Source organism: Pseudorasbora parva, chromosome 10 (assembly GCF_024679245.1).
Source record: "Pseudorasbora parva isolate DD20220531a chromosome 10, ASM2467924v1, whole genome shotgun sequence".
Classification (NCBI taxonomy): domain Eukaryota; kingdom Metazoa; phylum Chordata; class Actinopteri; order Cypriniformes; family Gobionidae; genus Pseudorasbora; species Pseudorasbora parva.
In genome coordinates, this window is record NC_090181.1 from 19,723,273 (window position 1) to 19,749,819 (window position 26,547).

Consider the following 26,547-nt stretch of genomic DNA (forward strand, 5'->3'; position numbering starts at 1 on the left):
TTATTTACATCCCTCAGCTTTTTTAGTCCCAAAGTGTGCTCATTCTAATAAAAACGTTATCATATATTTACTTCAAATATCTTTAGAGAGCAGTATTTTGATGTGATGTGAGCATTATGGAACACTAAACTCTCACATGTAACTTATGTCTCATTCATACTCGACACCGGAGGGCAGCCTCGCACACACAAAGCCCACAAGTGAGACTCATAGGAGTAATAAAACTAGCTGTGACAGACGTTCGTATTCAGTTGCCTCAAAAAAGCAATGCACCAACAATGCTCCTGAACACGCCTCGTTTTAAGACCAGCACCATGGGCGATCAGATGGGCATGAGTGCATTTGCTACAATGTGGTGCTGGGTGTAAAAAATGAGAGCTGCGTTGGGCTGAAACCATATACTGTAAAAAAAATATGGACGTAGTGTCCGTGACGTCACCCACAGGATTCTGAACTGCAGTTTTGAAGCGTAAATTAGAGACTAGCTGGCAGTCACCATCTTGGCAACGCGTCATCGCGTGGATAACAGAAAATGGACAAAAAGGCGGGACGTGGCCGGAGCTGAGCTGACGCGATGACTAACAGACAGCAGATAAATGGCTATACACCTATCACTCAAAAAGACCACGCCCTTAATTATGCAGAACTTTAAGGCTTTATATAATGTAAACGAATGAGTTATAAAAAAAACCCCACCCCCATCACAGTGGTCATGAAGGGCAAAATTAGCCATATAGACCAAAATCACAATTTGTACCAGGCTGTAAACATGTTTTTTTCTGCTTTAAAGTTGGGCATTTTAACATTGGGCTCAATGAGATTCTACTCCCTACTGGAGCCTGTCCCCAGCAGCCAGTCGAGTAATTTAAGTGTAAGTTACTTCAGTATTTCAACAGAAACTGGGGGAAGTTGCTGCTTGGCTAAAACGGTTGTATGATAGGTTCCAGGAAATCCCTAATATGGACAAAGCTATCACTGAATGAAATTCAGATATAGAAATTCTGACTGATTAAACATCAAAGGGTTAGTTCTCGGATCATCAATGTCACGTGATTTCACCAGTTCGGATCGCGTGTCGAACTGCCAAACTGCTGAAATCACCTGACATTGGCGATCCGACTCATTGATCGATTCACTGATTCATGGCCATTTGAATCTTTTTGGAGGAACACGGAAGAGAAGACAATGCTGAATAAAGTTGTAGTTTTTGATACTTTTGGACCAAAATGTATTTTCTATGCTCCAAGAGATTCTAATCAACCAGCTTATGTCACATATGGACTACTTTGATGACGTTTGTATTAGAGATGGGACGAAATATCGTTTGACAAAATATCGCGATACAAAACGTGACGAAACGCATCGAGGTCGAAAAAAATGTATCGCGAAATAAAGATAGATGGCACTGCTGCATGATTTGCGTAGAATGAGGGTGGGGTGCAGCAGCAAACATTAATAGGGAAAGAAAAGGGTTGACATTAGCATTAATATTCTTAACCAAAAATGCAGTTATTGCCTACATAAACTACCATATTTTCTGTTTAACTTTTATTAGACTCCAGAAAGAAAAGGGCGTTTTTTCACTGAGCACATTCTCTGCAGTCTGAGCGCGATGCATGCAGTTCACTCTCGCTCATGTCTGAGGTAAATCATTAACACCATCACCGCTTACAGTACACCTGTTTTATTGAACTAAATACATTACAATCGGCTAAAACGAATGCACAGGTTACGTTCCTGAACAAGCGCGCTCCCGAGTTCGTGTTCTTCACACTGTCCACGTGAATCGCGGCCCAGTTCGGCGCGCACGTGCAAAATACCGGCAGTTAGTTCAACAGGATATGCGGGTCTCTTAAAGGGGCCGCACTATATTCCTACTCGTGTAATATGGACCTCCTCCAGGTATGGTGTGGTTCTGGTTCGCTCACTGGTACACATTAACAATTTTTCATACGAACTTTGCCCTGTTCTGAATTAAACTGCCAGTGTAAAAACTCCCTTTATATTCTTAAAATGAGAGAAATCACTAACAGTTACTTACTCATTATTTTTAAGTTTAGGCTTAAGAGAACAATTTCTTAGATAAACATATCTATGACCTTTGATATGTCTAGTCTTCATACTGTATTGATTATTATTGAATAAGTATGGGTTCACTAATAATAAATGTACATTTCCATAAAGCATGCATATTTGTCCATACCTATGTTGATTAGAGTATTAAAAACCTAATTTAAACTTCATTTAAGATACATTTACAATTGCTAAAAAGGTGCAATTTAAAATCGAGTTAACTCATGACAATCATGCAGTTAATTGCGATTCAATATTTTAATCGATTGACAGCCCTATAGTGCCCTCCACAATTATTGGCACCCCTGTTTAAGATGTGGTCGCGGACTTCTAAAAATTCTCCCTTTTTTTTTAAACAACATAGAATCAAAACGCAAAAAAAGAGAAAAATCCTACCTTTCGTTTTAGTACATTACTTTGGTGGTAAAAAAAATCACAGATTTGAAAAAAATTAAAATAAAATTTGATATCGTATCGTGACGTATCGTATCGTAACCCTGGCATATCGAGGTGCATCGTATCGTGAGTTTAAGTGTATCGTCCCATCCCTAGTTTGTATTAGCTTTCTGGACATGGACAGTAAAATGGGCATAGACTGCATATGCTCTGGGACTAAAATATAAAATATCTTAAACTGTGTTCCAAAGATAAACAGAGGTCTTTCGGGTGAGGAACGACATTAGAGTGAGTCATTAATGACATAAATTTCATTTTTGGGGGAACTATCCCTTTAAGAGAATTAACATAACACTGCATCAGTATATGGTTTATCTGTGTTCTTTAAGACATCTTGGTTATTTTTATAAGGATAATGTATATTTTGTATAATGCAATGCCAATTGACATAGCATTTATCACTTTAAAGAATTTTATAAAATTCAATACTATAAAATAATTTCTGCTTCATTCTGTTATAAGAAGCCACATCGGTTCACAGAAAGAAGTTATTTCAAACTGAATGCCAATATGTGTAACTGTTCCTTTGAATTCAACGGTGTGATTCTTCAAAAAAGAAAGAAAAAACATGAAATAAAGATACGTTTTCTAAAAATATCGCAATGAATCGTTATCGTGAATTCTTTTGGCCACGATTATTGTGGTGAAAAAAATCTGATATTGTGACAACACTAATTTGCATGCTTTATGTTTGCAATGTTTGACTAATAGTTTGTGTTCCACAGATAAAACAGAAGAAATTTCAGCATTGGCTGATGCGACCACTTGCGGTTTTCTCTCACCCGTCTGCAGTGTATTCATCTGTTGTGTCAATTTGTTCATGTCATGACAGTCTTGGGAAGGTCACTCATCTAATGACGTCCGTGTGATATTTTTTGAATATTAATCAGTTTATGTCCATCCAAGAGGATGAGTTCATTTTCCCTTTCTGTCGCTCCTTCGCGTTCTCCCCCACCCCTCTCATCTGTGGAATATTAGATCAGCCTTTACACTGTACACAGCCACCGGTGGCCAGATGTTCAATTAGCCTGTATTTCTGTTCAGAGCTTTGATGCTCCCATCGCTGCTCTTCGGCCTCAGCGCTTTGTTCTCAAATCAGCCTACGGCTAATTTCACCACCCGCTGTGAAGACGACACACAACCTGGCACCTCACACCACTCTGCTTTTTGTGCTTGCTTGTTTATATACATTCATGCATGGAAGGAAGGTGACTCTCTAAATGACGAATATGGAAAAGCAAGTCCTTGGGTCACACTCTCTTTCCCTTTGTTGCTTCGTCTTTCATGTATTGTGTGCCCTAGGTCTGGCTATAGGGTGAAGCAGGAAGGAAATAAACAACTAGAGGGAAAGTGGGATTGTTTTCATGGGTCCCTTTATTCAAAGAGCCACTCTTGAGCTTTTGTGCTTGGATGGAGCCTTGATTCTGTTGTCTTCCTCTCGGCGGTTGTCTATCCGCGAATATGGAAAACGCCCAATGTGCGACATACGGCATGGTGCGCGCTGATGTTTCCAGCTTTGATTTGGTGCTGATTTCCTGTGGCTTCCATCCACCTGTCCCCTGCAGTCTCTTCATCTAAAGGAGTTCTCCACCACCTGCACACAGCTCTGCCCACAGCGACTGTGGGGTTAAGCTCTCTCTTTCTGTCCCAACTCTCATCGCAGGTTTTATTAGCCAGTGAGCCCTGTGTAGTGTGTGTGTGTGTGTGTGTGTGTTTGTATGGCAAGTGCACTAGCCAGCACTTTTTAAAAGTGGGGAATCGCAGATGTCTTTTATGAATGGCACATTTTTTCCAGTTTAGCGTGTTAAAAATATTTAACGCAATTAACGCAGCATCCGTTTTTTTAACGGCATCCTTTGGCTCGCGCTACAAGTATGATCATGCTCTTATTCAAGCAAATGCTTTTTAACCATTCAAGCGAGAAAGTCAAAAGAGAACACGTTATATGACACAGACAGGATGCACAAAAAGGCGTGCCAGTATCGTGCACAGAGATAATGTGCAATTTATTAGTTACACCTTTTAATCGACTGACAGCACTAATAAATATATGTGTAAATGATATATAATGTTAGAACATCCACTTGTGTCTTTCTAATTCCGACTCCTCTCTCATTTCCCTTCCACACACAAACATACACCTCAATTGTAATGCTGCTCAAAGCCTCTTATGCCTTGCACACACAGAACATAATTTGTGAAAAAATAATAAGCTATGCCTTTCTTGGGTTTATTAAAGTCATTAAATTTAAATGAATAACCCTGCCCCCACCCGACCCCTGCACGGCAAATCTATTTTTTTAAGGGAAGTAACACAAGTAGTAAAATTGTGTATTTCCTGTAGTTGTGTGTGTTTTTTGGGTAATTTTCTGCTGAGGCTGGTCACTATGGCAGCAGCGACAGGGTTCTGCCCACTGACTAGACGACCTTCCCAATGCACCAACACATAAACACTAATTAAGTCACACAGAAAACAGAACCTACCGTTGACGCACTCAAGCACATCGCAGCACCTCCCAGGTGTTCCATCACCACGGGACACAACCTGAGGTGAAGTCCCTGCTGAGCACTGTGGGAAGGTGCAGAGGCCAGGCAAACACTCACATCTGAGCGAGAGAGAGAGAGAGAGAGAGAGAGAGAGAGAGAGAGAGAGAGAGAGAGAGAGAGAGAGAGAGAGAGAGAGAGAGAGAGAGAGAGTGTGTTAGTGGGGGGCCTGTCAAACCTAATACATAACAACAAAACACTCTCTCCTGACACTCTGATGTTATTAACTTTCAGTGTTGAAATAATCTAATCTTAATAATACATTGGGAGTTGAAAAAGTGGTAAAATAGGGGAAAATGCACGTCTAACCTAGACTGACAGTCTAACCTGGATTGCGAGTGAGAGAAAGGTGTGCCTATCCTAAACTGTATGAGTGTGATAGATGTGCAACCATGATTGTGTATGTCAAGACAGGTCTAACATTGTAATCTGGATTATGATTGACTGATTTTTTAGACAAGATTACATTTTTTTTTACAATGATTTTTCATACAACATTATGAAATGTTGTAACTGGGATTGTGAGAGCCAGACAGGTGTGATGTCTAACATGGATTGTGAGTGTAAGACAGGTGTAATGTCTTTTCTGGATTGTGAGCACTAGCACTAACTTGAATTGTCATTGTGAGACTAACGCACATTGGCCCTCATTTATCAAAAGTGCGTACACCAAATTTACAGCGTACACCTTGCGTACACCCAAACCCACGGTGACTTTGAGATTCATCAATATGGACTTTGGCGTACGACACGCTCAAATCCTACGCCAGCTCAGGAGGTGGTGTACGCACGTTTGAGTTAGTGCGAAAATGCACAGAAAAACAATTCCTAACACCACAAAACGCACTGACAAAGATATGCTATATTATGACCCACTGTAAAAAAAAACTACAACAACAACATAGTGATTATAAACTTCAGTGTTTATTTTTGTGCAACATGGGCTTCAATGTTTAATTTGTGTGATACCAAGCATTTGATTTGTAGGCATATATTCCTCCAGTTGCAAGGCTGTGCGCTTTACCTGACGTTTCAGGGTTAGGCCCGGCAGCTGCGCACGGACTGGGACTGAAAATAATTCAGACTGACAAAATAATAAAAATGACATTCTTCTTCTTTTAAATAATAATAATAAAATAAATAATAACGACATTCTTCTTCTAAATAACAATGAGCGTCATTAATAATAAAAATCATAATGATAATAAGAATCTTACAAATTGTCATGCAATTATTAATGTGAATGAATGGTACTCCTCATCACATCATCATCATATCGTACACCCCAATAGCCTACATGTGCCATGATAGGAAATTAAATGCTAATCGTTTCAAAACACGTTCTGTAAAATAATGCATTGTGATAATTTCTCATCCAAACAGCTATTTAAACTGCTGGAGTGTGCTTCTCAACCCCCACACTATTAACAGTACTCGTAATTTAGGTCCACATTTTGTTTTTGTGGGTGCCTTTAATCCCACTCTTTAAACTCTCAAATAAATTTTTTTCGCTTTTTTCCAATTCCCTGGTGATGGTCTCGATGGGCGCGTCTCAATCATCTCACTAGTTCAGTAGTCAGGTCACTGATCAGGGAGTCAGCCCATTGACTTATGTCCTAATCAGTGCCCTCACTAGTGGACTAGTAAAATGATTGAGATGCGCTCGAGCTCCACGTCGGAGAAGATTCGCTTCTTTGCCGTCTTTCGTGTGTCCATGGCGTAAAATTAGGGCGTGGGGGGGACTTGAATATATAGGGGCGTGTTATTCTAATGACGATTGTTTTCAGCCGCGGCATTTATCAAGGGCAAGTATTGCGCACACCTGGATTGCAGAGGTGCGCACAGCTTCATAAATCAGGCGGTGTGAGGAGTGTAAGCATAATCTTACGCCAACATATAAGCCGTTTTCTACGCAAGATTGATAAATGAGGGCCATTGTGAACACCAGACGGATGTAACAGTCTAACCTGGATTGTGAATGGGAGATGTAACAAAAACCATACCTAAAATGCCTGAATTGAGTATGAGACATACCTAAACTGTGTGTGTGAGATACCTACCTGGTAGGAAGGGTGCAGCAGCCATCTGCTGTCAGTCTGACCTGAGTCTCATAGCTGTCTGCCGGACATTGGACAGGCTTCACTGGTGGACATTCTACTGTGCTGCAGTCTACACTGAACACTGAACACAAAACAAGAGATAAAACATTTATCACTCCTCATCAAAGCCTCTAATGAACACACCTCATCAAACTCTCCTCCAAGCATAAGATTTGCCTGCTATCTCACATCATAGACTTTATCACATACTGTGCAGTAAACAGTTCATATAATGTGGATTTAATGACATATATATAACAAAAAATATATATATATAACAAAACAAAACAAAACAAAACAAAACATAAAAAGCACTTGCTGGAGGTTAACACCGTCTAATGACAGTGTCAGAGGCAGGTTATTATTACATTTAGATGACATATTAAAAAATAACATGCACTGATGAATTGTGCCCAATAAGACCCCCATAGACATGTGTCCTATCTACTAAACTGCCTCTTGAACAGAAACAAATTTTCAAGAGCCCATGTCTTTAGCATGTCTCAAATGTTTTGGCAAACCTCCAAATCACGAAATCACTCTCTATAGTGTATTGGGAAATTAATTTCAGATGTTTTTTGTTGTTTGTTGAAGCCAATTGGCTCTCGCTGCTCAAGGCTGCCATATTGCAGTAAAATATAGCATGACAGAAGAAGATATATTAAAATTAAGGTACTGTGACAGTATCTTGAGATGACCTGCAAAGAATTCAAATCCATCACTATCAGGTCCCTGCTGTGGATCCCCAAGACTCCACAACAATCCATCTATAATTCTAGCAGGAAAAAATGTTGATGTTGCAAGTGTAACCCCTCCTGTTCGAACCGCTTGCTCCAAGCGGGACTCAAACCCAGGCCCATTGGTATGAAAGTCGGACACTCTAAAAAGGAGGTTAAAGGCTGCAACCTCTAGCATCAGTCGCTAGCGCATCTCTACTAGCTGGCCTTTGTTACACTCACACCCCTAAACCTCACTCCCATCCAGGTCACGGCACCAATGTAACCCCTCTTGTTCGAACCGCCTGCTCCAAGTAGGACTCAAACCTGGGTCTGCCGGCATGAGAGTTGGACGCTCTAACAAGGAGGCTAAAGGCTGGAACGTCTAGTGTCAGTCGCTAGCGCATCTCTTGAGATCAGAGGAGTGAGGTTTATTCACACAGCAACTACTAGCTAGCCTCTGTTACACAATAAAAGTTGAGACGGCACGTTTAAAATATTAGAAAGAACACTGTAGAGGGATAGTCTCCCACAAATGAAAATTCTGTCATCATATCCTCACCCTGATGCAATTCCAAATATGCATGTTGTTAGATTTTCTCTTAGAAGAATCTTTACTTTGCCAAAAATGAAGAATTATTATAAACACATTTTGGGTAAAATATTCCTTTATACCGTGCTGGTTAAGACAGGTTTGAACTGGTTTGGTTGATGTTCACTTGCAAATCACATGGTGTGAAAATGGAAATCTTAACACTTAACTAAATGTTGTATTTCTTTACCTGGTTTGCATTCGTAGAGATCACAGCACTCGCCGGGTTTGCCGGAGCTCTTGGATACCAGGATGTTGAGGTGCCCGGGCTGGCAAACTTTCCTAAGACATCCGGCTGGGCTACACACACAGCGGCTGGGCAGGGGGCAACATTCACCTGGTGGAGCGTAGCCCTCGATTAATATGGAGTCCTCAGGGCAGCGTGGAGAAAACTGCACCTCACACCTCGCCTTAGAGCAGTCTGGTCTTTCCTCTAAAGAGTAAAAGAGCACAAGTCTGGTCATTTATGATGTTCAGCTAAGCTTAATAGTTATTCTTTTCCTGTGAATGAAAACAGGAATGTAAATGAAATAGAAACTGCAACATGGTTTAAATTGAATTGTAAAAGTGATTGTTAGTTTCTCACTGATGAAAGTGCATGACTTGGAAGTGATTCAAATAAAAAAATCAAAGCTTTTAAAGATTACCTCTGTCACGCCACATATTTTAACTCAAAACTCCATGTGGCGATATATATGTGGCGAATTTCTCACATAAACCCTCCAAAACAACAACACAAGGTATTTATCTTCATGTTTTTTTGTCTGACAGGTACCATTTCACCAAGAGACAGACTAGTTCTTCATTTATATGGGCTGTGACACATTGACATGCTGTTTGTCACAAATACGCATGGGAATATCATCTAAATAACCACTTTACATGGGGAGGAACAAAACTTTAACTTGCAAAAGTTTAATTGTAATATGTATGTTGTTAGAGGTTGGTAAAATCTTTTAATGTGCCTGAAAAAAAACACAACAACAACTTTTGCTTAAAGAGATAGCTTACCCAAAAATGACAATGTGATGTTTATGCGACACACTGATGTCTTAAGACACAAAACAATCGGTTTGTGTGAGAAACAACACAAACCATGTCCATTCAGCCTTCATGTCCAACAGCCTTCACCGCGTGATCACTTCCAGTGAGTGAGGTCAATGTACACGATCTGGCGTAGAGATACACGCGAGAGATCACTTCTGCCTCTTAAGCCAGATCTTGTGCATTGATCTACCTCACCGGAAGTGATTACATTTTGTTATTTTTGTTCTACTGAAGACACAAAGTCACCTATATCGTGGATGCCTTGTGGGTAAGCAGATAAACATCACATTTCAATTTTTGGGATAACTATCCCTTTAACAAGCAAAAATAATCAATTGTGTACTAATAATCTCTTTTCTATTTTAATGTTTTATAGAAATGATTTTTTTCCTGTGATGGCAAAACTGAATTTTCAGCACCATTAACCAAGTCTTCAGTGGCACATGGTCCGTCAGAAATTATTTGAATATGCTGATTTGTTTCTCAAGAAACATTTCTTATTATTATTAATGTAAAAAACAGTTGTGCTGCTTAAGTGCATTTATTTTAAACAGTCTTTACTGTCCCTTTTGATTACTGGATAATTGCTGAATAATAAAAAAGAATATTTTTGGCCATATCATTCTCAGTTTACCTGGCAATAGCATGTGTCATAAAAAGTAAATATTCTTCCTAGTAAAAGACATTATAAAGTGGGGCTGACTGACATTTGACTACCTTGAGCAGGCAGAACGATGAGCAGTAGTTCACTCCCTTATTCTGAACCGAATATTGACCATGCATGTCAAAGTCTGGCGTTTTATGAACACACTCAATTTGACCTTCCTTCATTCAAGGCATGATTGCTTTTATTCATTCTTTAGAAGAGAACAACAAGCTAACAAAGAAAGGCAGAATTTTTTTGAAAAGGTGCATGGGAGAGAAATAAAAAGAACCACAGAAAAGAAAACTCATGCTGATGTGAATGTGAATGAATGGCAAATGTCAGCAGGAGAGAAATGGCTGGCATGCTGTAATGCTCCTGTTGCTAGTGTTCTGTGATAGCAATGATAGCAGCACTAGACCCAGCACTACATGTTAAAACACAGGCAGCAGTATTAAGACAGCCATGGCATCTGACTGTGTAAAGTCAGAGTCAGAGATCGGGGTCATATTGTGGCTTTTCAATCAATATATTTTATGTATTGTATTGTACAGTTTTATGAAAAATTCAACCTAATTTACTGCCTGGTGTTGTTCTAATGCTGTATGACCTCCTTTCTTTTATGGAACACAAAAGGAGATTTAAAAATATATATTCTGCTTGTGTTTAAAATATATTTTGGGTGTAACATGCATTGATTAAACCAATCAGAGTCTCATCTCTCATTCCATTTTAAAATGCTTTCACCATGGCGGATTCGCTATTTACATGGGGTTATCTGTGTGTCCCTGTGTGTGCAGAGTGTACGCGGTTGTGCACCCGCCTATAGGCACATTTTACTTACGCGTCCTTTAAATAACTTTAGACCAGGTTTTTGTTGTATGTTACTTTCATGTAACTTTAATGCCTGTTCAGTTTTCATGGACAGAAATTCATGGTTGACACTGGCAATACTATACATCCACACTATCACATAAAACACATTTGTCCCCATTAAAAAAAACATTAAGATGTAGGTAGTAAATATCAAACCATTACAATATAATACATGCTTTCTCTCATATGCATACAAGCACCTACATGTATAAATACACCTCAATACCTTAAATAAGACTTTGGTTTAACACAGTCACCACCAAAGGAACAAATTATCTTTTGTATATATTATTTTTAGCCAGAGGCACACGCAGCCTGCGCCCCGAAGGGAGGGCCTCAAAGCAGATATGGAGCGAATGAGTTTGGTCAGAATAATGCTGGTCAATGGCGCAGTCGATTTCAGTTGCCTCAAAATAGCAATGCGGCAACAACGCTTCCCATTGCACCGGGTGAATGCTAGGGCCCTTTTTCCACTATGTGCTTTCTATAGGCGAAAAAAGTGAACTCATGAACGCACACGTCGTGTAGCCGTGCAGAGAAGACCAAAGGCCAAGTTTAAGAATTTTGATAAATAATACTCAGAATTAGTACACCCCAGAACACATTCTGTGATTCTGTGAGTGAGTCAACCTAAAGAAAAACATCCATGTTGAAGCTTGAAAGTTCAAGTCTGCATTGAATAGAAAAGGAATAGGAACTATATTTACACATGAAAAGAGACTATAAAACAGCAGAATACCTGAAATGTGTGAAAGACAGTGAGAAAGACCTTAACCTAATACAGGCTGAGTGACCACAGTCTGGCCATAGAGAGAGGACGACACAGACAGAGATGGCAGCCGCGAGAGCAGAGACTGTTCCCTGTGATTACTATCACAACATCAGATCGGACTATTTCACTAAATTCCAAATTCCATTTCTTATGTAATGGTCAGTGCTTTGGCAATACTGTACAGGTCATGCCCATGAAGCTGGTTTGAAATTTGAATGCAAAAAACACAAAGAGTAACCGTCACAGTCTTGAAAATATCTCTTTTTATGTTCCATGGAAGAAAGAGAGTCACACATACTTGGAACAAAAGGATAAGTAAATGATTTTAATTTTCAGGTGAATTATCCCTTTAAAAGATGCCAAGAGCCCTTCCCTCAGAAATGCAAGTATATAATGATCAAACAATTGCTCTAAACTGATGAAAAGCAAGAAGAAGAAGAAAAAAATGGACCGCAGGGCAAAACCAAAGACTTTGTTGACTGAGGTTACATACGTAAGCATTACTCTGGCACTGATTAATTAACTAGCTGAACTTATTAAAGGCGATGCACTCCATCCATTAAGCACACTGTTACCGCTTTGTTTGATCTTGTATGAAAATCATATGTGATGTATGAAATGCATGTCTTACAAAAAGGCTATGGCCTATTATTGCCTTTTGATGTGTTATGATGTGTTAGGAAAGGAGAGTCCTCTATAGAGGTACTCCTCTTTTGAGAGAGAGAGGGTGTAATTACCTCAAATGATAGACAGAGAGAGAACATAATGCTTGTAAAATCACAATAAGAGCAGTGAAGATAGATACCTCTTTAAAAAGCTCCTCTTATTTTAAGCACTGTGTTTATGTGTCATTATACAAGCGCCCAGGCCTGTTGTTCTCACCAGTGATTTAAGGACAATTATGACGGCATTATTTTTTGTTTGCTGGCAAATGGCACTTGAATGTGAAATGACTTAATGAAGGTGTGATGGGTGAAAATGAGACAAGTGAATAAAGTGACACGGAGAAGTGTCGAAAGATGCCACATGTAACAGTCACTAAATGAGACAGATTATCACAACATCTTACAGTGATGGTTGTGACATTTAGTTTAAGTATTAAAATGACGCTTTTATGGAAAATGAGAGAATAAATTCAAAGTATTTTTATTAATGCAGTACACGTGCTGCCTAGGAATCGAACCCATGACCTCAGCGTGACCTTACCGTTTCTAACGTGCTACCCGCTGAGCTACAGAATTTTGCATTTTCCAAGTGGATATGACTTCATAGGGGATAAAATTGTAAGAGTTCATTTAAAGTTCATATTTTTATATGGGTCTCAAGTTGCCGTTTTAACATTTTCCGAGAAACAACCACAAAAGAAAGCTCCTTCATCCACCTTTCATCATTTGTACATCCTCTCTGCTAAAACCATCCTAGCATTCTCAAAATATTCAACAATTCCCAACACATCAACAAATCTATCTTACAGCTTTAGCTATATGTTTTCTCTCTCTCTCTCAAGAGTGTACTGCTTTAGATAAACAGCCTTTAATTTGGTCTTATACTCAAAGCACAGCCAGGCCTTGTTGTGTTCTAAACATACATCTAGGGAAAAAAATTAACCCAAAAGGATTGTGAGGGAAAAAAGGATTGTGCCCCAATTGACTTCCCCTTAATTGTGTGCTGAAAACATTTAAGAACTCAATATAACTACAACACACACTGTTATCAAGACTCACTTATATACTGACTTCGGTAAATATGCCAAATTAACTAGTCGATGGGTTGCCTTAAAGGGGGGGTGAAACACTCAGTTTCAGTCAATCTCATGTCAATCTTGAGTACCTATAGAGTAGCATTGCATCCTTCATATCTCAGAAAAGTCTTTAGTTTTATTATATTTATAAAAGAAATATAGGCTGTGCCGAGTCTTTCCGGAAAAAACCGAGCGCCTGGAGGCGTATCGTGTGGGCGGAGCTAAAGAATGATGAGCGCGCAGCTACTGCACGAGAGCTTCTGAAAGCTGACATCCTCAAGCGTGGAGATGAAAACGTTAGCCTTAATAAACCATGGCTATCAGATTCAACTAATACATATATGATCCAGAATCAGATCCAGAGGCTGAAATAAATTGAACAGGAGAAGGAACAACAGCAGGACGTCCGTCTCTGTGGTATGTACTGTATTTAGTGGCCTGTCAACATTTGTGTGTCTTTACTCGCAGTTTATGAGGACATGATTCGGTTTATGGACTATTGTATGCGACTAAACCTTAGCAGTAGCAAGCAAAACGGTTTTGCACATCAGACTAGTGTAACGTTATACATAGAACAACCGTGGAGAAACCGTTAGCGCATTTGAATGACGAAGCACGCTTTGTGAGAACGCTAGGTTTATGTTTGAGTGGTTTTACAATAAACAAACTGACACCTATAGTGGTCAGCTAAACAAATGTATTTAAACACACACCATAGATCGCATGCTCCATTGATAAATTAACTAACGTTAATTTATCAATGTACACGAACATACACGATCGTGTTGTTTACTGATGTTTACTTACGCAAGGATAGCCAACAACAGACATTTGAAGCAGTTTTACTCACCGCCTAGTTCTAAAGCAGGACCGTTAACATTTATTGTTGGGACCGCTCCGTCAAAAACACACTTCTTTGGTAAGTTAACTGTTGATTTTGTGAAGTCCTGTGACAGCAGAGACCGTGGAGTTCCACTTTTGCGACCGAAGCGTATGTTGTGACGCTTCCCCTCATTTCTGCGTTCAAATCGGTTCAAATGCAGCGCTGCCTTCCCGGAATGCTGTGCTGAAGCGTTGAAGTCGCTTGATGTCACCCATAGGCGCGCGGCATGACAGACGTGTTGCACGGACTAGTGGATCTGCTGCACCTTGAGAGCAGTGTTTATGGGCTGCGTGCATCTAGTCACGCACACCTTTCCGGGAGAAGAGCCTGTACGGCCCATACAAGGGCCTTCCGTTCTATCGACTTCAAGCCAACCCATACTTGAAAAAAAAACTCTTTGAAACTTGTGAGAAACCGGAAGGAGTATTTTTGATACAGAAATACTCCATCAAATGTCCAACTTAGTTTTTGAAACTTTGTCTATGTTTAGGATGGGAATCCAAGTCTTTAACAGTGTAAAAAGCTCAGTATGCATGAAACAGCATCCCCCCCTTAACTAGTTGACTGGTCTTAAGTTTGATTAGGAGAAAAATGGAATGTGTTTAAGACTATGAAATGATTATTACCTGCTGGATGATTTGAGATACACTTCTATCAATATGTTTATGTAAGAATGTATAGGTGACCAAATGACTGTTCTTTGGTTTATGTGACTGTATGTTGTTGTTTTTGTTGTTTGTTTTTCTTTTATTTTGTCCTTTTTCCCTCTAAAAGATAAAACAAATGCACCTAAAAACACCAAACTTAAGAAAATATATTAGATCTAGAAAAACTAGTCAACCATACTGACTACTAGGTTGTTGGACCCTGACTAATTGACCATCACAGCCAATCCATTGGCAGTGCTTTACTGCTGGCTGGGCCATAATGGTTCTTATTAATTGTATCCTCATGGGAAAAACACTTCTTCACAATGTGCCCCTCCCCCACTACAACGAGAGGTATGGCTCAGTTCCTTTTTCATGCTTTTCTTCACAACCTTTGCTGTGATTTCTCGTTTGACAATGACAGCTGTTCACCACTGATCACATGGATGTGGTTGCCAGGCATCTGCTGCTGAGATGGAAACAGATTGTTACATATAAATTCAATCTGGGAGCAGCCTCGACCCCTGGGCTTATCATACTTCCACCTCCTGAGATGCGACAGAACACACCTCTCATCTCCGGCCTCTCACCATAATGTTGTCCAGAAACACCTGGTACAGTGTGAGCGCACAAAAAGATGGTAATGTCCATTTAGATACCAGCAGGTAATCTACAGTTCTACATCTATGGCTGAAACATCAGGGAATGAAATGTAAACATTGATCATTGTGCGATATTGAGCTAGTTTACGTAGAGACCAGAAATTCAACTGATAAAAAGACACACCGTTCATAATTATTCCCTACAGAAAAGCTGTTCTTCAATGCACATCATCAAATCAGCCGTCATTGATGGAGACAGGACTCTGGCTGAGAGCAGCAGGTTGGCTTGGCACTGTAAAGTCATTACTTGTTATTCCACAGAATAAGTCCTATGGACCCAGGGAGACAAGGGAAAAAGTGGCAGAGAATGATGTCCGTGGAGATTTAGACAACTGAACAAACTGCTGTTAAACAAGTTCAAGTAACAGTCTTGGACTCCAAAATAGATTTGGTGTAGAAGAGCTTCAATGGTTCCAGGAGGTACCAACCATATAAAAAATTATATGTCAAAACAACAAATTTAAAAAATGACCTAGCACTTTAAAAACACGGCTCTGGATACAGTGCTAGATCCACCTTTAACGACTACATAATTACTTTTACAACACCATTTCTGTGCTCATGCAAGAGCATTACGATACTGTTCGACAGCCCTCACACACTGTTAAATGTCATGTTTTTTCTCTGGTTTGGAGAATGAATCTCAATTTGTGATGACTTCAGGCCTGTTGTAAAACTCTATTATTCTCCTCCTACATCACAAATGAGTCAGCTAATCAAAACCCACAAGAACTTTACGTTACAGGCTTACATCAAAAACTAATATTTCAAATCCATCTGTCAAGACATTAGAAAAAAAAATATATATATCATGGATGCTGCTGGATTTATAGTGTTCATGATCACTAGTTCCAGTTTAAAACAATATGCAGTATACATATAAAATAGCCAACATTTAGTAGAAACCAAATTATATATAAATATATTATAAGTGACTGTTTGAATCTGTTGGTTCCCTTGGTCTTTCAAACAGTGGATGTGCAGTGGTGAGTGATATATTGATAACATGTATATTTTATATGCTACTATTCCAAAGTAAAACTGTAAAGACATTTATAATGTTCCAGAGGATTTCAAATATTTAATTTTTAATTTTTTTAACTTCCTAATCATTAAAGGTGTCACGAACTGGCTTTTAAATTTTTTTATTCTGTTGTGTGAGGTCTACTAATGATGTTTGTGTTTTTCACATTCATAAATTTCATAATGAATAAGTAATAAGCTATTTTCTACACTGGTTTTAAGAGACTCTCCTGAACGCTGGGTTTTGAATTACAAATTTTGACGACATCATTGCAGACTTCACTATCTCATCAAATCTTCTGTCCAATCAAATGCTCTCCAGAATCTAAAGCCCGCCCCCTACGCTGCTGAAGCTGCGGCTGAAATCGGTCAGTTTTTAACACATTTACTAATTTCTACATGGTGAACAGCACAAAGCACACTATATATGTGATAGGAAACTATTCAGTCTAAATATGCTTTCAGTTAAGGGGAAAGAAGTCTGTTTTCACGTTAGTTTCACGTACACACAAAGTCTGGAGACTAGAGCCATTGACTAGAGACACGAGAACGCAGTGTCATCATATGCGCGAGTCGCGCAGACAACAATAATATCGGACCCATTTGAACTCTGCACAGAATGCTGTATTTCAAAGCAACATGTAAGAGATTATGATGATAAACTGTTAGAGGAAACTGGCTTTACTAAACAGAAAGGCTCTAGTCAAACTGACGTGGGTTATTAACAAAACGCTATTGGCTGTTTCAAAAAGGGGGAGGAGCTGCTAACAGGTGCAGCCGTTTGAGGGGAAATCATGTCAACACATTGAATAATGCGGTGCGTTTCAAGGCACTTCAGCGGGCCTTTAACAACAAAATTCAAGAAATGAATGTTATTTCACTATTTCACCGGCCTGCCGACATGCTTACGTTTTGGTTTGGAAAACATGTTGGGCTTTACCGAGCCCCCTGGTCGCCCATAAAAAAACACGTTTTACTCCCCGCACCATTCCTGTTGGATCCAATATAGAAGTCACAGCAGTGTGTTTTAATCTCAATATGTCTTACAAACGATTATCTTGCTTTCTTCAGCGTGTTTATTGCTTGGTAACGCGATCAGTTTAGCTCCACGAGTCGGTGGGTGGGGCTACAGAAGCAGCGTACACATAGAGGCGGCGTTTCACCCTTCTAATACGTCGTTGATTTGAGAGCCTCGTTTTCTGGGCCTGGTGTCTATAAAAGCTTTTATTTTACTAACAAGGACATTGTCAGCTCTGAAACTCTGAAACAATATTCTTATATTACCATGACCTTTTACATATATAGTTTTCACAGAAATATTAAGTAGAATAACTGTTTTCAACTGATAATAATATAAAATGTTTTTGGAGCACAAAAATAGCATATTAGAATATTTCTTTTAAGTGACATTAAAGACTGGAGTAAGTGTATATATATATATATATATATATATATATATATATATATATATATATATATATATATATATATATATATATATATATATATATATAATTTGTAAAAAAAAAAATATTTTTATGTAATTTATTTTAGCATGCCTGAAATACTGTTTTGGCCTTCATGTTATTCCAGAAATGTACCTATCCATTTTGTAAAGTATTATGTATGAGCTCTCAGGAAATTAGCTAAAAAAGCATGTAATGAAAATTAATATGAATTTATGCAATACCTGCAGCTTGCACTAAACACGGGCTTTTCCTTGCACATAGAGTACATTTTGAAAGGGAAAGTTCCATCTCTGAATCATCGAGCTAAAAACCACAAAAAGCATTTCATTTTATATCATGTATAAATTAATTAAGAACATCAGTCAAACTCTGATCTACCTTCCCACATGTCAGCGATCTATTTAAATGCAAAACGACAGAGAGTGGTTTGATGAAATGTAAATAAGGAAGGTGAAAGATCAGCCTTCCCAGCCTAAGGCAAACATGAATGAGGAAAGATTTGAGACGGTTCGTGTTTTTCTTCTCTGATGGAAGCTGCTCTGAAAGAATCGAGGCACATCTGTACACAGCGTGCAGTTAAAGCACATTAACACGGGAGTGAGTTTAGCTGTGTTCCAGAACCCAGTGAGCTAAAAACATAGACATTTTAAGGCACTGGTTCTTGACTATTTCTCTCCAATATTTTAAGGCCTAAGGTTTGCTGAGGCCATCTAGTGGGTCCTGGCATGCCGGTTGAGACCGTTTTAAGGTACGCTGTGTTTGCGCCCCATCGCATTAAATAGGGCACTATTTGAGGCGACAGCTATTTGTAGCTGTGTTTGAAAACGTAGTGGACATTATTGAGACCATTCATTCAATTCCCATAATGCACTGCAATAATGAGTGTGTAACCGATGTACACTCAACAGCTATAAAATACCCACAATGCTCTGTGAGGCTTGTGCCGAAAGAATTTGTGCGTGTCGCCAGAAAATGGCTGAATTGTTCATCCATCCATTTTCCAAACTGCTGGTCCAATGTGGGTACAGCGGAATATCATACTGGTATAAATCCGTTTTTAATTATAAAATAGTTTATTTTGTTAAGGTTTATACATGATATTTTCCATCACAGAGTTCAAAATAGTCTCATTACTTCTGGAGCTGACAGTTTGCAAAGTTTCAAATGATTACAACAAGCACAAACTGTGCAAAAGTGTCAGCCCTTCCGGCGCAATCAGTGTCTGAATTTACTCACTCATTTTCAGTCACTCCTTTAAATTAACTATTTGAGGACTAATGTAGGGAATTGTGAATGTGAACCTTTTCACCTTTATTTTTTAGGAGTGTATAGACAGTCGAATGCGCTTTCATATTTTCACACCATATTCAGACTAAATCAGTGGAGAGACACATGAAGAGAAATGAATCAAAATGAGAGTGCATAGATACGGCTCTCCGATGACTCATTACCGGTGCTGGCTAATTGAGACAGTCAGACAGTGCTCTCTACAGCCCAACAACCAAACACTTCACAATACCCTGCCCCTGGAGAACATCGCTGACACACTCCAACCATCCCATTACACACATCTGGCTTTGATGAGCCTAACGGTCCACATCTGTAGAGTATGCATGCCCAGCCAGCAGCAGGGGTGATTGAAGAGCACATACGCACCAGCGCACACGCGCATTACACCACGGTCCACATTTGCTGCGAAAATCACTCCATGCTCAGAGGAGCTGTTAGCACATCATCATCATCGAGCATCCATATGGACTACAGCAAAACTTTGTCCCTGTGTCTCGTTTCTTTGGCAACCATTTACAAGTGTGTTTGGTGAGCCCTCACACACTAAGGTGAGGAACATCTTAACACATTTTCAAGATGACCACCTACAATATTAGGCAGGGGAAAAAAGGTTGCTGTGTGAGGGAGATATATTTCACTTTCCAAGGATGGAGTCCACTGTGAACCATGCATTTCTTATGACTTCATAAAGAACTCTTTTTCTATCATTCTGAATGATTTAAAATGATATTTTGCTTTCAAAAAAACTTTGCCTACCTCTTGCAGCAGTGTCTTCTTTTTTCTGATGATGTTTTTACTGGCGTAAGGGCGGCACAACATGCCACTCACATGAGATCACATGAGCAATAGCAAACCACAACCATCTAATCAATTCCCCATGGACAAAGTCAAGTCCAGCCCTAGATTTTTTCTTGTTCAAGAATTCATTTCACTGAGATGTACGTCACAAGAGACAATCACAATTCCCTTTTCAAGTTGACTGTAATTGTTGCAAACTTGAAGTATACTTTGGGCCTTAAAAGCAGGCTCTGCATTTAAAGTTCTGCTAAGTATAACAATTTGGTGAGTGAGTTAAATATCTGCCAATGGGGTGAGAAAAATAATCTTATTTCTGTTTAGGATGGAAACAAGAAACAAGAAACAAGAAAGATTTCAGTCAGAAACAAGATAATTTTTTCTTACCCCATTGGCAGATCATTTAGCTTGTTTTAAAGCTACACTGTGTAACTTTTTTAGTTTATTCTTAGTTAAAAACACTTAGTTCTTTTAAAAATATATGTGCTCATTAATGTATATTTACTAATGTATATACAAGTTTATAATAAGCCATTGAAAATACATACGAGTGAGGGGTTCGAATGCCGGTCGCCATGTTGGCCCTCCATCTTGAAAGTACATTAGCCAAAGAGGGACAAACCTTTATATTCAAGCTTCGCCTTTCGCGTTTTAACACTCGATGGCACCGTGTTGAATATGTAGAGGAGGATTGCCATGTATCTTGGACTAAATCGTCCACCGTAGGAGTTAAAACGAAATCAGAATTGAGAGGAACAGAAATATTCACTGGATGGTTATATACCTTTTTACCGCTAGAGGGGGAAAATATCACACAGTGTAGCTTTAAGCAAAAAAACTAACTTCATTTTGATTTTATTTTTAATAAAACAAGCAAAAATATCTTATGTCATTTTACTTTTCTAGATATTTTTAACTAGAAACAAGATTAGCAAAATTACTAGTAGGAAGTAAGAAGAACATTTTTTTGCAGTGTGGCCAGTTTACCAGATTTATGTGATGGTTTATATGGCAAATTTACCTGAAATAGTCACCTAACACCCTGGTTCAGTCGTGGCCTAATGGTTAGAGAGGTTTGATTCTCAATGTGTGTGCACTAACTTAGAAGGGTTAAATGCAGAGGACAAATTCCGAGTATGGGTTGCCATATTTGGCCTTTGCATGTCACTTTCACATGTCACATTCACCTTGTTGTCAGCTAGTTTAACTAAAAAAAAACTCTGAATAATGACATTTCTGGCACTACGCCACCCGAAGAGAATATTTTAGCAACGAACTTGATGGGATGTTTTCACGACAGATGGCATCCTGTCACTTACACACTTCAAAAAATTGGCATCTACATTTAGATGCAGCATGAATTTTTGTGTACAGACACTCCTGATGGTTGAAACAGCGCTAACTATATATAACATTTTGGCACCTTACGACTGTAAACAAGAAAAATGAATGCAAACAGTTTAACAGTAGCGCCCGCAGATGCTTTATAGCTGGCAATTGTAAGTAAACTGATGTCGATGGTGGAACATGTTGTGTTCGTGCGTACTACTTTTAAAATGTTGCTTTTGAAAATTCATACGAGAATAATGCTAAATACAGTTTTGTAAGACATGTTTATGTCCTGCAAATTCTCAATTTACCCCGCATTAACAAGTGCGGTGTAAAAGTTAATTTTCTACAAGGCTATAGTTCAGTTCCTCTGGGGCTGGTTGAAAGATGGTTTGGTCGAGCAGACGATGAGAAAACAAGAGCGAGAGAGTGAGAGAGAAAATTGAGGGGAGTTCAGGGACCGGTTTTACAGCCAGATAACTCGCCTTCGCTGTGTAAGCCACACACCCCACTGAGCAGTTTACTCTCCATTAAATGGCACAAACACTGACCCAGTGTCTGGTTTTCTTTCACAATACAGGATTCTTTACCAGACAATAAGCTCAACATTACAGTTCACTGATGGGGAATCAGTCAGCTAAGTGCCATTGAAAGGATTATTGCAGTTCTCTCGTAAGTACCTGCTCTTTGGGGTACGTGTCTTCAAATAAGAAAGCCACACAAAAAAGATAGCAAAATATGGAGGACTGTCTGGTGCAAAAAAGCCGTTTTAAACATGTAAAAGATTACCCTGAAAGCAGATCCTGTTTCGGAACAGACTGTGCGGAGGAATAAAGCTGTGAGAACACAGGATGACAGGGAGGGAGTGTCGCCAGGTGTGGCTTTGCGACTTCACATAAGCTCTATTCTGTGACAATCTGGTCACCGCTGAGGATTAACGCCCAGCACAGGGAGTGTCTGAAACAACAGCATGTCTATCTGTCAATGCTGTGCTCCCATTAGCCCCTTCAGCAGCTTTTCTTGTGGAGTGTCAGATTACAAGACCCTTGGAGAACATGGTTTCTTTGTTTATCACTGGGTCTTTAGAGCTGACTGCACTGCGCTGTGTTGTCAAGAGCCCTGCAAACTATAAAGACAGATCTTCACCGAATTAGGTGCTAAATGTGGGACCATTTGGTGTCACCAATGGCCGCTTATCATCCTACTTGATTTAACAGGATCCACTTAGGCCTGAAATGTACTTTACACAACAACAACAAACAAAAAAATATCTTAATTTTAAGGGTAAAAGGAAAATGTACGGAAACTTCAACAATTTATGAGACTGCTTCCATTGATAGAATTTTCCGGCTTTCTGTGTTTTCACTGTTATACAGTAGGGGGTGCTATGGCACATCTCCAAATCAAAACACAGGCATAAAAGGAGCAGAAACAAGCGATACAAGCAACCAGATGCATAAGTAAAATAATGTGAGTAGCAGTATTAAACAGCATATAAACCAAAACTGCCTAATGTAACCAAATAAAAAGTAGACCCAGGACGAGCTATAGGACTGTACAAGCTTCAGATGTGATAATGGACTTTATCTACTCCATCTGTTTTGATTATCATTCTGTATACAATCTGGATGTAGCCATTGACAAAAAAGTGATTTTCACAGCTTTTTGCTTAAAATGTAGCTTTTTTATTGAAACTTACCCACATTCAAGTGTTCATGAAAAAAGAATGCATTAAGCTAGAATAAAACAGGTTTGTTTTTAAAAGCAGACGCTCTAATCTCACTTTTGAAAATATTCTGGGGGCAATTAAATTTTTGAAATAAGAGGCTGGCAAATTATTATTATTATTATTATTTTTTTAAAATACTGGTGGGGAAAGAGTAAAGGTGCTACAGTAAAAATCTTTTAAATTGTTAATGGTAAATTCCTTCACTATATACAGTGAAAAACTGAAATCTAATGGGACATTTTTTTTACAGTAAGACACTTTTAAATGTAGAGTTTTTGGGATTAAAAAGAAGAAGTCATCTTATTTAAAGTGTAAAGTGTCAGATCAGTATGTTGGTATTACCATTATATCAGTTAATGATGACAAAAATTGCATCAAATGGACTGTGTTTGAACTGGACAAGGAATGAATTACAGGAAAAAGGTACTGTAGTACGAATAAGCACTTTTTTCCGTTATGTCCATCTCCTGTCAAGGGGCAGCAGTAATTTGAAGATAATCTTGCTAAGAAAATGTGTTACCATCCATTAACCTTTTATAGAATGTTTTATGTATATTGCACACAAAATAGCAATAGCATTTTCAAAACTGCAAGCTTTAATCTGAACCTCTGGGAGTCAGGGTGCAAGTAAAGTATGTGTTTACAAGTTCCCAGGCTGCTACAATGGCGACTTCCAAGGAAGAAATTACTTATTAAATTGAAAGCACTGAATTCTTGAAGTTTCGATGAGGCCTCTAGTAACAAGAAAACAATATTTCATTGAGAACACCTTAATATTCTGTATTGTACTTTGTCAACAAAAGGCCAACTTTTTGGTCATTTTACATGCTAGTCAGATGACATTTGACTGAAAAAAAAAAAAAAAGATTAGTCAGTTAAGCTGGCAAAAATTTGGAGATTAATTCTTCTTGCACCCTGAATGTTAGGAATTATATAAAGACATCCAATGAGATCACAGCTTACCAGATAGAGAAAGTTTTCTCCATTTTCGAGTGGGCGATCTGTGGGTTGAGGCTAAGAAGCATTTAACCTCAGAGGTTGAGAGTCTCCTTACTAGAGCACCAAACAGATCAACAACATAGCTTGCGGAAAAAAAGTGCTGACTGAAGAGCGATCTCCTCTAGTGACAGAATGATAGCCACTGCTGTGAGGAGATACTTACAGCCGATAAGGTGGATTAAAAATGTTATAAATGTTAACAATTTTATACAGTGGAGGCCACACTGAAAATGTGGCCATAAAATGTTATGTTTTACATAAAAAAAAAACATCATAAAAAACAATAATAATGTAAGATTTTGTTCTTCTTTTAAGTCACTAAACTAGAAATTAGTGTAAAATAAATGTAAGGGAAATTTTGACCATGTGAAAAAAGGACAACTGATGCACAAAATGGTCTAATCTTTAAAAGATCTTTACATCATACAGGATGAAATGGATTAACAATGTGAAATACTACATATTTCATGCTGCTTTAAAAAGATGGCACATGTCGTTCAAATAAATAGATATCAGATATCAAACCGGTCGTGAAAAGATGAGGTGTAAATGCCCTCTGAAACGCTTTAGAGATGGATTTAAATCCAATCACCCAAACCAGCAGAACATGACTTCAGTAAGTGCAACATGTTCCTGGATGAACATCTTTGTTGATCCTAGAACAACATTCCAATCAAGCAATCAGATTCGAGGGACATACAGTTCATTTCAAGTTCAGGCTTACAACCAGGGTTAAGAGCTTCTACAGCAGTTTTATTCACCTATCATTTCCATTTGGTTTTTAGAGAGAAGTTATAGATAGGGTTAGGTGTAGGGGTGGGGGGACATGGTTATGAATACATTTTCAGACAGGAATGTTATCCCAGGAAAATACGCACTAAAAATATTGGGTTATTTTTTCTACCCAAATCCTGGGTTGAACCTTTTGGGTCATTTTTGGGGGGGTTATTTTTTCTGTGTTTGGGTTTTGAGTTTTCGAGTTATTCAGCGCCTTGGTCCGACATAACAACCAAGTGTTTGGGTAGTTGTGTTACTCAGATCCTGGGTCAGACATAACAGTTTTATTGCAGGCTTTTTGTAACCTTTTCAGGAGAAAGCAGTTCTCAGCTCTGTCAAATTGGTGCATTTCTTCACCCGTGCATAACATTTTATGATTTTATTCCAAAAGACACAGAATATAAGATATTGAAATATGTCCTTGGAGCTGTTCACTCTATTTATGGCCAGGTTATGAAGCCAATCACAGCATATGTCGACTAATCAGGTATAATCTTGCAAACCAGCGGTTGTGTAGAGTATTTTAAAGATTTAAATGTGCCTTAGAATGAAATTTTTTATTAACCATGGCATAGTTGAATAACAAGAGTTTAGTATTATATTATATCCCCTGTGTTGTCTAGATCCAACGTAAGATGCTAGTACAGTAACATTAGGAAACTCCAAGTAGTATACATCAGTATGACAAATGTCAAAGTTAATATTATTTCCTGCCAGTGCTGTCATACAAATCTACAAAATACAACAGTAGATACATATGGCAATCCCTTTTGTCGGATAAAATTATAATTTAGCCTATAGGCTATTTTTTTATCAACAACACATAACTCAGGAGCTAACTATATTAGTTTATTTGCTTACAGATCGCTCACTCGATCATCTCCACCACTTAAGTTGAAACGGTAATAATTTGACAAGGCATCGTCCATTTGTTTAGTTAGTAAAAACCCTGTAGGCTACTGTACTACACAAAACCTATTTGTGCGCTAACGTTACCCAGTTCGCTGATTAACGTTTGAGTTTGTGATTCAAAGTGAAGAAGCTATCATTGTAAAATCTAACGGTGACGCATTACACTGATTAAAATGTTTTTAAAATGCTAAGAACAAAGTTGTGACTGCTGACGATATGAGTTAATGTGTAAAGTTAATGTTATAAGCTAGTTTACATGTAGACTGAAGTTATAATACTGACGTTAAGTTTTGCAGGTCTTATTGAAAATTAGGACTAAACTTACCACTCAAAAGCATCCCTTTCCAATCTCAAAGCAATTTGTTGTTCATCAAATCTTTATCTTAGTCAGAAACAGGATCAAAGAAGGTTAGATGCATACTCTCTCCATGATTGACAGTATATGGTAGATGTGTTTCTGTCACTGAGCTGCG

At 38.6% G+C, this 26,547-nt stretch overlaps 1 protein-coding gene across 1 annotated transcript in view; it reads right to left on the reverse strand.

Annotated features, from left to right (window-relative positions):
- crim1 (cysteine rich transmembrane BMP regulator 1 (chordin-like)) overlaps positions 1-26,547 on the reverse strand; it is a 153,902-nt gene that overhangs the window by 71,042 nt on the left and 56,313 nt on the right. The window contains exons 3-5 of the mRNA XM_067455424.1: positions 8,671-8,913; positions 7,134-7,254; positions 5,014-5,135 (exon numbers count right to left, since the gene is read on the reverse strand). Of these exons, the coding sequence (XP_067311525.1) occupies positions 5,014-5,135; positions 7,134-7,254; positions 8,671-8,913 (486 nt within the window). The remainder of the gene's footprint in view (positions 1-5,013; positions 5,136-7,133; positions 7,255-8,670; positions 8,914-26,547) is intronic.